Consider the following 12,556-nt stretch of genomic DNA (forward strand, 5'->3'; position numbering starts at 1 on the left):
AATAACTTACAACTTTCTGTCTGCTGTTTGAGGTTGAGAGGGGATCCAGAAATGATCTCTTTCAATGGCTTGTTGGAAACCATTACTTTCAGCAATCCCTGATCGAAGTACCTCAGGAACCAAGTTGCTGTGCCTCCTCCTCCAAATGCATCTCTGTAAGGGCTCAGATACACAGAGCCACACAGCTAGATGTGAATGTGTTTGGGTGCTACCTGTACTTGACTTTTCCTCATTTGTCTTAAAATTATTCTGTTGCTGGCTTTGCAAGGCAGAGCTCTTATCACAAATGTGATGCAGAGTTCAAATGTATCGTTAACTGACATTCTTTTTTTTTTTTTTTGTCAGTCCTGGGCTTGGGCTCAGGGCCTGAATACTGTCCTTGGGCTTTCTCAAGGTTACAGCTCTACCACTTAAGCCACAGCACCACTTCTGGCTTTTTCTATGTATGTGGTACTAAGGAATCAAACCCGGGTCTTTGTGCACACTAGGCACAAACTCTTCTTTTTTTCATATATTTTTATTGTAATTAATAGAAGGGTTACATTATATTCACCAGCTAAAAGGTGCATTACTTCACAAACATTGATACCGTTTCTCATGTCTTGGTCCCCATTCCCTTCCCCCACCCCCGCCCCTCATCTTGTTTTCCCCCCTTCCCTATCCGACTTCAAATAACCAAATAAACATCTATACAATATATCAGATACAAGGTAAAATACTGTAACCATATGAGATAACCAAAGGACAGCAAAAGAGATGAGAGATAACATAGTACATTAAGGACAACAATCACTCATTACATGGCTTTTGTTTCTATATCCTAGAGAGCCTTTCATTTAGCGTCATACTATATGGCCTATATATCTAGGTTTTGCTCTATTGTAAATCTCTCTTAATTTCTTCTTATAGATAAATAACCTCTAAATGATGACAGGGAAAAGAAATCATACACTTTAAAATGCCAGTGAGCTCAAGTTTGTGATCCCTGCATGCTTCCCATATTATCTTAACTCTGTTGATAGAAGAGTCCTGGTAGCAGGCAATTTCAATATGAAATACAAATTCATCTATTTACACACTAGTCAGGTATCAGAAATTCCACATTTGTTTGCTGTCACTTGGTTGTCTCATATTGTTACAGGATTTTACCTTGTTATTTGATATATTATATATATGCTTATTTGGTTATTTGAAATCAGATAGGGAAGAGGGGAAAACAAGATGAGGGGTGGGAGTGGGGGGAGGGAAATGGGGATCAAGACATGAGAAAGGGTATCAATGTTTGTGAAGTAATGCACCTTCTATCTGGTGAATATAATGTAACTCTTCTATTAATTACAATAAAAATATATGAAAAGAAAAAAAGAAATTTCACATTTGTCTCAATCATGTTAAAATGGTCTAGAGATTGGGTGTGAATGAGCATGTAAAAATGAATAGCTAAAAATGAATAAAATGTAGTATAAGTATAGGTATGAGATACACAAAAAAATAAAAGAGGTAAGATGGAAGCTTCTGCATTAAATAAACTGAATTTTCTCATATAAATTGGTAACCTCTCCTTGAGGCCTTGGTAAATAGACAAAAACTTGAAAACCCTTACCATTTAGACTCAGTACTTTTATTTTTAATAAATTGTCCTATGAATCAAAACCTTAAATGCCCAATTATTGGAGGACAGTTAAAAACATTTGAGAGACATTTTTTTAAAAAAATAGAAGCCCATTATCTAATCCAGTTTGGTCTGAAACTTATATAGTCCAAGCTGACTTCAAACTCATGACCCTTGTGCCTCAGTGTCCTGCATCCTTTGATTACAAGTGCCATGCCTGTTAAGGAATATTTTTCTTAAAGATCTGGTTATTTTACACAAGGATCATATATGCCTTGACTTTAAGTAGGAATAGTAGCATAAATAAAACTACATATAAAATACTGATTTGCATATCTAGAACATTTTTTGGGCATATATATGCATATATGCACATACAAACTTACATGAAACATAACAAAATACAGGCTATTTGGGTTTTGAATACAGGCTATTTTGTTTTCCTTAGTTTTAATCTTAACAAAGGAAGTATTTTTATATTGACATATTATCAGAGTCTAAACTCAAAGATATCTGTCAGAAATTTAACAGAAATACCTATATTTTAATTCTGTTAGCCATTATGACATTTATTTGAGGATTGATTACAAGAGCTATAATATACTAAATATTTGTTCACACAGGGCAGTCAATACGGAGGACTGAATGTCAGACCTTGTGCTTGTTTCACACGTGCTCTACTACATGAGACCCATTTCCAGGCTGTTTGCTTTCAGTTGGTCTTTCAGATAGGGCCTTGTGGTTTTGTCAGGGTGGCCTTGGATAACTATACTCCTACCCATGCCTCCTGAGTGGCTAGTAATACAGGCATCCACTATGTTTAGCTCTAATGTACTAACTTTTGTCTAGACCCACGTGTTCGATAAAAGTCACATAATAGCAACTAAATCAAATGTTGAAGCACATTTAGTTTTCTTGGCTACTGGAGTGTTTTCAGCTATGCTATTTAGGCTTTGGTCTTACAAATCAGGCATATTTTAGCAGTTTTCACAACTGAGTAGGTACTAACATGTTTTAGATTAAATGGCATGGCAGTGCCTTTTATTTATACTTAGAGGACTATATTCAGTCTGTCAATCAATAAACATCTATTCATTTGTTGATTGTTACCTATCAAAAAATTAGTAACTTTCAGAAAATAAATAATCTAGTATAAAGATAGATATTTTAGAAGAGAGATAGGGACATAGACACAGACAGAGATAGACACAGAGATCTGATTCACAGTAATAAATAATGGCTTAGTAGCAAATGAAAAGAGATAATGAAGCAGGGTGGTTATATGTATTGGGGTTGAGATCACAAGAGTATAAATAGATAGACAGATAGACAGATAGATAGATGATGTTCTAGAGAAATATTGAAAATGGAACGTCCATCATTGCCTTTGAGTAACTAGAGCCTTCATGAGAAAGTAATATTAGAAATAGGCTTTGAACTGATGTTTGTTTATTAGGTATAAAAGGTAAGGACAGATCTAACGGCTGGAATCTGAGATAGTGTGGTGTATTCTGGGACTGATGTGATGTGACTGCAAGTTAGGATAAGAGACACAAGCAATGGATCGGTACCCAGTTATGAAAGTTGGTAGCAGGAATAGGTCAGAAATGGCCCTCTCACATGTAGTCAGAGAGTTTCAGTTTCTTGAATGGCTGTAGGCATTTTCCTGGCTATTAGAAACCTAATCATTACAATGAGATAGAACCATTCCTTTTAAATTCTAGAAATAGTGTTATGGCCTGTTCTACAAACATAGAGTATAAAAACTATTACAGTGCTTCCATTTTCTGTACAGTTAATTACTTCACAGGTAGGAATTATCTCTGTCTTCCTGAGGCCCCTCCCCCTCCTCAGACTTGTTGGGGAATCTGGGTGAATTCTCAGGCCAGTAGATTAGTCCTGCTCCAGACACTGTCTCTGGATCTGCTTGTGCCAGCTGTGCTCTCTGGCTGGTGCAGGGTATCCTGGGCATCCAGCTCCCTTTGCTTATATTTCTGGCCCAACCATTGTTTTCAAATGATAACCACTATGCCAGGGTGGCAGGACGTGGAGGTAAGCCCATAGATCATACTCTCCTTCATTAGGGCATCTTTATTTTGGTGATTTCTAGGACCTTCCTTGTTCAGAACATTAATTACTGTCACCTTCATCTGGAAATTCTCTTATCCCAGCTCCCAATTCCAGAAAACAAGTGATGATACCAGATTTCTAGAGTCCAAAAGGCTCTGGACTCTTTCTCTGTACTTATTCACCTCCTGCCCACTGTCCAGGTCATTTCTTCAAGTAGCCCAATAGTCATCAACTTTCAAGGTGGACTTCAGAAAAACATTGGTGCCTTGTCCTGGTCTCCCTGAAAGTACATAATCACTGTACATTTGCATAACTAAGAAAGCCACCCAGTGGTGATTCTAAAGAACAAAAAGATTTATAAAGTGACTTTTTCCTTCTCCTCAGAAACAGCAGTTATGGTTACTTCGTTAAAATAATTAATCTTTGTCTCACCATGCCCCCTTTAAAAACAATCAATGATAACTGTGCTTACATATTACATGACAAATTATCTAATTTGCTCAGGGTAAAAACAGGTCTCAACCCTAATACATATAACCACCTTGCTTTAATATCTCTTCTCATTGAAGTCGTAGGCTACTAAGTCATTATTTATTTCTGTAAATCAGATACTAGACTCTCATTACTCTAGCTTACTGCAAGAAGAGACCCTGTCAGTATAGCCCTAGAGTTGGGCAACTACCATCATATGTCATGAGTGTGAATATGTTTCTCTAAGAGCCGTCTGTGATTTCTCTGCAAAGATAGGTCACAATGGGAGAGCTTATGTGTAGTTCTAGAGGACTCAGTGCTGATAAGGAGATGGGTACTGGGGTCAGTACATGTTAACAATAGTGTTCCTTAAAAGTCATGACTTAAGAAAGCCATCTAGAAAAGGGATTAATGAGGGTTTTTCTGTTGAAAGTGGAGTTTATTTGGCTCTGTCCTTTTCCTGATGCAGATATAGGACAATCCTTTGACCTTTTCTATTTATTAGCATAATGTTGCTCCTCTCTCAGCCTTTTCATCTGTAAATTTAAGAAAATGAAAAATAAGTGTATTTTCTTTCTCATTTCTCTTTTCTCATAGGCACGATTCCCCACCCCTTTCGTAGTCTATTGTCTTCACTGAAATGCATGCATATCATATTTCATCCACTACAACTAAGTCTGGACATACTGGCTGTTTGGACATTGGCACTTTTTATTCTTTTAGAGAAAAATTATGATGCTTCCAGCCAGTGCTTATTCTTTCTGGAGGTCTTGAAATTCTAGGACGTCAAGGGGCATCTGGGAAGCTTGTCTAACTCTTTATAAAACTAATTGCCTATTCTCTGGTGAAAATTCAGTACATTCTGATTCCTAGCCAGTTAAAATTAGGTGTGGTCTCTCTTTTCCAATTCTAGAACTTTCTTTCATGTGCTTTTCTGGGACTGAAATTGCATTCCAGTGAGTCAGGGCCAGAGATGGGAACCAGGATTATAAATGAGCTGTTCACTGACCTCCATTCTACCAAGAAATGAATGCTCACATTTAACCTCATGGCACTCCACTGTGTTGCTACTGTTGTTCTTGTTTTACTTTTATAATTTCTGCTGTTGCTGTTACTTTTACATACTGAGCATTTCGTGGGGGGGGGTCACAGTATAAGTATTGAGCACTGCCTAATAAGTATGAGATCCTGTGTTCAAATCCTAATACCACCAGAAAATAAGATGGCTTGGATCTGAGAGACCCAATAAAATCTATCATTTAAAAAATGATCAGTTTAGACAGATTGATTGCCTTCAGTGTTCAGATACATTTAGCCTTTGTTTTCATCCAGAAAATTAAATTTCTGACTGGCCCTCACTGGCCTGGTGTCTGATGTTGAAATGAATGAGCATGTCATGTGGAAAGGAGCTGTGTGTTGCTACAGGTTAGATGGAATCTGTGTTTTCCTTGCTGGCCAATGCATTCTTACCATAAGGCATCATCCTAATAGGAAATAAGGCAAGCTTTCTGCCCTGGTCCTCTCATATCCATTCCCTGGTAATTGTTGGCACCAGCTGAAGTATCTGAAAGAGTGATAAAGAGAAAGCCAAATCCTGTAGGCCAGGTACTGTGTTTGATACAGACTTGCCTAACACTTTGAGGAGGCCATTACCATTTTGCTTTTAGTGCAATGCAGCTTTTGGAGGTGGGAGCAGTTAGGTAACAAATCTAATCCCACAGAGCCAGCAGTGGCAGAGCTGGCAATGGAATAGTTCACCCAAACTATATCCCCAACACCTGTTTATACCCTACCCGAGGCCCCTTTACAGACTCAGGTGACCTGAGAACCTAAATGACACATTAGTCTCAAGGCCTAGTCATTGAATAAAGTCCCATCCATCTCTTCTTCTTAGGTTTAAGGACATTTTGGAAAGGAAAAGGGACTTTGGACTGGATAACATATTTGCCAAACCACTGGGTTCCTCTCAGCTTTTCCGTGGGGCCTTGATTTTGTGAAATTAGCAGTAAAATTTTCTGCTGAGTCTGAAATGTGCTAATGATGGGTGTTGATCTTCCTGGGCCAAGCCTCAGGAACTCTGTGCATCTTTATAACCTTCTATGCTTCTGTCCTATGGGGACCCAAGCACTCCTCACTTCAGACTACTTCTTTATTATCTTAATGTGGCATCTAAGGCTGATTTGAGGCATGAAGACAAGTCCCACGCAAACTTGACTCAAGTGGCACTTCAAACCTGTAGAGAGACATTGAGAACTTTTGCTTTAAGAAAACATCTTTATCTTTAAGTCATTGTACAAAGGAGTTTCCATTTAACAAAGCAGTTCATGAAAACAATATATCTTGATCAAGGTCACCCCTTTCAACATGTGTTCGAAGCCTGCAGTAGAGAACTCATCCTTTTAAAATTTCAGAATTGATTTTCTGGTTGGTCCAGAGAGATATAAAAAGAAATATGCAGGACTTACTTTTTCCAGTGGACAAAAAAAAGCTGTTTAGATTTTCATTTGCAGCATGTAAGCAATAGAGCCTTATCTAGCTTTCATATTTTTTCCTGTGTTGCAAGCAAAATGTCATTTGATTTAAATCAACCATAGACACACTTCTATTGGTGAGACCAAAGGTGGAGACCTTTGGTGATCCTGATTAGATTTTTCTCCAAGACAACTAAGCTTATGCCATTAATGCAAGCAGGTAATTTGACTATGTGGCACAGGTAGCAGGGCCTCTGAGATGTTTTTATCCTCAAGTGGTTGAGGGCATCTTCTCTCTGGTATGTAGATGATCTTTCTGTCTCAGGGTAAAGAGAATGTTTTGTGCCTAGAAACCATACTGAGCCTTGTAACTCATCACTAAATGTTGGTTACATGCCAACCTCACAGCTGTCTTATATGTGTCCTCCCATCATTCATTCTTCACAACATCCTGACAAAGAGCTATGGCAGGTAGATAGATAGATAGATAGATAGATAGATAGATAGATAGATAGATAGATAGATGATAGATACACAGATAGATGCCATCCGTTCTTCACAGATAAGGAGGCTGAGATTCAGGTAGATCAATTTTCCAGGTTACATAGCTTTCATCTAACAATAAGGGTGAGGAGGTCTGTCTACCATTTACCCACATAACTCCTTGCCTGGAAATGAGGTAGCAGAAAATATTTTAAGAGGAGATAAAGTTTGAGGAAGTGGCTTTGACTTTGTTTCTAACCAAACTTTGCATGTATCCATTCTTTTGCTGTTCTTAATGGATGTAAGCCAAGTGATCTAAGATCACCAGGGGTATCACAATGAGACAAGCTTGCACTGGAATTATAGGGGTGTGAGCAGAGAAATGTCATGAGCTCCCTTCAGTTTTGCAAAGGTCCTCCTAGCTGACGTGTGAAGCGTCATCTGTGGAGGGACTTGAACCAGAGTGTAGCAACCATGAGGAGTTAGCATCTCCATGGACTTAACAGAAATGCCAATGGGAGTTGCTCAGCAATTGAATGTGGCAATTTATTGTCCGGGCTTCCTCTGGCACTCGGATTGACTGCAATGTTCAGTTCAGTGGAAATTGAAGTTCCTTTCTTTCAGCTTCTTAGCACTTGGCTTATGAGCAGAAAAGACCTGTCAATGCCTGAGAGAGGTATTTATTGTCCCAGGAATATTGGTCATACAGGCTGCTCCTTTCCTTTAAAGGCTATCCCCCTAAAGGGTAGCACATACATGGTTATACTGGGATTTCTGGCATGTCTACCTCGGAGCCACTATAAGTACACTTCAGTCTTTCCCAATGGCTCCTCTGTGTGGAGATAAAAAGATGGATTCTATCAGCAAGATGTAAGCCCAGTTCCTCATTTTTCTGCCTTTATCATTTCTCATAAATGATATTATCAGGTCTGAAATAGGACCGGTTTTAATTCTTGGTGACAATGCAGTATGGTTAACATTCTGTTTTGCCATTTTTCAAGGCCAGAAATTAGCTTCCTTGTAGTTAACTTGCTAACTTCCTCATTGTTAACCATAGCCACTCAGAATGCTTCTAGGTATGTCTAGTGATCTCCATATAGAAAGACTTCTCAACCAACAATGGGACTGCATCCTTATAAAACAAATTATAAGCCAAACCCATCCTAAACCTTGACTGCACTTGCTCCACTGTGGAATAGCCATTTACTGTTTCTCATGATCGTGTGACTGGTGGGCAGCTGAAGCCAGCTGCCACTGTGCAGAACTGTGAGAGACCACTGTACTAATACAACACTAGCCCAGGAAAAGATCGAAGTTCAGTTTGTTTTCTTCACAATATATATCTCTTTTCACCCCAATGTGATATCAAAAAGTACTTAAATTGAGCTAGGCACTGGTGGTGCAGGCATGTACCCCTGGCTGTTCAAGTGACTGAAATTGGAGATTTATAGTTCATGGCAAGTTTGAACAAAAAGTTCACAAGATCTCTTCTCATTCAATGTCTCTAGGCATGATGATGAGGGCCTGTTATTCCAGCCATAGAGGGAAGTGTAAAACAGGAGGATGGTAGTCCAAGCATTCCAATGCAAAAAACAAGACCCCATCTTAAAAGAAAACAAGCAGAGGAAAGGGGCTGAAGTAGAGTACCTACCTGGCAAGCATGAATGCCCTCAGTTCAAACTCCAGCTATGCAGGAGGAGTTGGGGGTCAGTTAAGTTGAAACATGACAAGTCAGGGACTATCCACAGAAATGTAATTACTAGTCAGTGGAATTTCCACCAGACTGTTGGTGAACTAATAAGATGAATAAATGTCATTCAGTTGATTTCAGTCACCTTAAGTGAATGACCTTATAATTCCAGTTAGAAGAAGAAATTGGTAATGGACAAACATAACATAGCAGAAAACATAACATAACAAGGATAACATGTGCTTCTCTCAGGGATTACATTACAGAGAATAGCATGAGGAGCTCACTGTACGTGTGGATGTAAACTAAGTAATTTTCTAAGTGTTTTACCTTGAGGCAAAACCAAAGGATTTCTTCCCAGGTTTCTGGAAGGCCCCAAGATCTCCTTAAGCTTCTCCTATATTGTACCTTCTGGATATAATGTGCTAGCTCACCAAACTTGGCCATCCGTTGGACCCTGCCAGGCAGAATTTCCAGCTAAGGATGTGCTGAGAGGCTCTTAGCTCCTGGCCTTTGAATAACATTTGACACTACTGGGTAGTGCCATTATCCATCCACAGAAATTAGCCCCCACATTGCTTCTCTGCACTGTCACTCATACCCTGAGCAGACAACCACACCAGCAGAAGAGGAATGCCCCTGACTCCCTCCTGCCACTCTACAGTAGACCACAGGTCCCATCTTTGGAAAAATAATCAAAATCAACTGAAGGATCTTTTCTTCTGTTTTTCTCCCAGGGCTGCGTCCGAAGAGGACTCTGCGCCTGGTACTCTGGACTGCAGAAGAACAAGGTGGAATCGGAGCCTTACAGTACTACCGGCTACACAAGGTAGAAACGCGCTGTGGATTGCTGAGCATTTGCCTGTTGAATGTCAGCATGAACCACAAGTGCTGATTGCCATCTTTGATTTAAACGTCCTCAGTAACCATCCATTTCATACTCACGACTTTGTGGTCAGCAGACACAGGCAAACACCTAGCCCCATCCTGTGAATGCTTGGGTGAGCTGTGGAGGCGATGGTATGCAGATCAGGCTTTTTCCATTCCTTTCTCTTTTGAGGCAGTGGGGAAGGGGCATCATTTACTCTTTATTATTAAGTTGTTCATTTGGGGTCTTTTTTAAGAAAACCATTTTTAATATTTTAAGGCTTTTACTGTGTTTAACCTAATCCCAGAAACCTTCTGTCTTGCTGAATATTGTTGCTTACATGTGAATCACAGAGATATCACCTGCTTGAATGTAGAGGTGAGAAAGAAAGAGAAACAAATGGAGAAATAAAATATAAAATAATATAGCAACATGATATAAAAACACTGTATGTATGGATACATAGAAAGTTCATAAAAATATACAAACATCCATATATTATCTTATTACATTAAGTGATTTCTGGCAAGAAGTAATGTAAGAAGTGATATTTTATATATTTTTTCTATATACATAAAAGAATATGTTAAGGCTTTTGCATTTCTACATCACACTGTGTGGCCCTAGGAACTCCTTACTGCACGCTGCCATTTTCTGTAGTTTCTCTAAGTCAATTGTGCACATGAATACCAGAGAAATAGTAAAGGGTAGTAATAATGAGAAAACATCCTCTCTTCTCACTGACCTCAGCCCCATCCCTCAAAACCCAAGTTCCTACTAGAAGTCTTGGCATTAAGGACCAAGTGCTAGGCTAAGAGTCAGCCAACAGTATTACAATACTCACACAGCAGTATGGCAGCTATGAGAACCATTTGTGGGAATGTAGAGGACAGCTTCGTTTGACCTTGACTGCATTTTGGCACATGTGGCACTCAAAGCAAGTGGGTACTTGTGGACTATCAAACTATTTTGAATATGGGATGCAAGGAGATTAATATTGAGAAAAATCTTGGAGAGCAAAACCTATAATCTCTACAGTGCTCTTGTACAGTCAGATATTAGTTCACAAAGGAGTTCTTGAAACAGTAGGTGGGAGCCAGGAAGGAGACCAGCCACAGCTGCTGGGCATCTTCTCCTCACCTCCTCACCAGATGGGAAGGAGCATGTTCTGCAGATCAGGAAGAGTTAATTGTTACTTATTTGTGTTTGCATCTATTTTAATTATTTAATACCCAGCCACTTCTATTGCCCTGTGTGTCAGTTAGTTTGAGTTCTGGGTCATGAATTTGATCACTAAGTATAATTTATTATCTAAGGACTTACGTTGTTACCATGGTCTTACCACTCTAGTTCTTGTGCCTGCTAGTGATCTTGGGGATAAGAAAATCTAAGTGTCCTTTGTTTGATAGGTCAATGACATTGTTCCTAACTTTGGTACACAGGATTGTTATAGGTTCAGCAACATGTAATGCACATTTCCTGAGCAACTACTATACTTCATACATCATGTTAAGGATCAAGCTCATGCCATTAAAGCAGTTCATCCCTGACCTTACAGAGACAACAGAGTAAAGGACACCAACTGCTTAATTTCACGTATGATGCAAGGGGTTGAGTCTTCTAATAGAAAACAAGGTGTTAATGGCAGACACAGGAAGGTCAGTTAACCTAGCTTTGGAGGGCAGTCTGAATAAGGTGTGAGGGAGAAATAGCATCGAAAGCCAGAGCTGAATACTGAGTAGGAAGCAATAGAAAATGAGTGTGAACCAGGGGGCAATACCAGACCTTGGCAGGCAGAACCATGTGTGAAGGCCTAGAATAAAGACAGGGCACTGCACCCTGCAGAAACAGGAGTTCACAGGGGTGGGTGCACAGAATGCAAGATGTGTAGCAGACAAAGCAGTGTGGTGGCATAGACAGGAGCCTGAACAAGGATATATAAATCCTGCTTAGAAGCTTGCATGTTACCTGCAGGTCAAGAACTGTAACCCACTTATTTTTAACCAAGAGACTTTAAAACTTCATACATCTCAGATTTTATTTAAACAAAAAAACAAAACCCCAGAACACCTAGAAGAACTATTCTAAAGCTCTTTTATACTCTACCGTATACTCTACCCCAAGGGAAATAAAATGGATGTAAAGCCCAGTAGATCTAGCTAGAAATTTCCTTAGACTCAATTTTAAACCTGTGAGAAGTTGACAAGGACACAAGCACGCACACATATACACTCAGAGGACATGCAATCACATGAACAGAACTTTTTTCGCTTGGCAGTATCTGTCTTCACACAAATGGTTCTGCATACTGATGGCTAGTCTGCAGCCTTTGCAGAGATGGAAAGAAGAAATTCCAGAATGAAAAACATATAATTTTGGCTTTAGGGTCATTATTATCTCAATTTTCAAAAGACATTATGAGCTAGACACAGGTGGCTCATGACTGCAATCCTAGCTACCTAAAGGAATGAGAATGGAAGAATTGGGAATTGAGGCCAGACCAGGAACAAAAGTTTGCAAGACACAAAAACAACCAGCAAAAATCTGAGCTGATCATGTGACTCGAGTAGTAGAGGACCAGCATAGCAAGTACAGGCCCTGAGTTCAAGTTCTAGTACAACACACATGCACACACACACACACACACACACACACTCACACACACACACACACACTGTGCATGCTTTGCATAACTCAGCCACTTTCAAAGATCGTATATGGATGAGAACTATATTGATAGAAGTATGGCTAACAAGTTCATATAAAAGCAAGCCATTCATCCGGAAGTGAGGGATTCAAGCAACCAGTCTTTAGTGTCATCAAATGTCAGCAGACAGCCCAGCAGCCCCTAGTCACAGCAGAGATCCTCTGTCCCACTAAGTTAATCCCAG

General features: G+C 39.5%; 1 protein-coding gene across 4 annotated transcripts in view; it reads left to right on the top strand.

Annotated features, from left to right (window-relative positions):
• Positions 1 to 12,556, top strand: part of Cpq (carboxypeptidase Q) — a 387,604-nt gene that overhangs the window by 281,576 nt on the left and 93,472 nt on the right. For all 4 annotated transcript variants that reach the window (XM_090339115.1, XM_090339112.1, XM_090339113.1 and 1 more), the window contains exon 6: positions 9,535 to 9,626. In XM_090339115.1, the coding sequence (XP_090195241.1) occupies positions 9,535 to 9,626 (92 nt within the window). The remainder of the gene's footprint in view (positions 1 to 9,534; positions 9,627 to 12,556) is intronic.

Source organism: Megascapheus bottae, chromosome 9, assembly GCF_031878675.1.
Source record: "Megascapheus bottae isolate mThoBot1 chromosome 9, mThoBot2.hap1, whole genome shotgun sequence".
Lineage (NCBI taxonomy): Eukaryota > Metazoa > Chordata > Mammalia > Rodentia > Geomyidae > Megascapheus > Megascapheus bottae.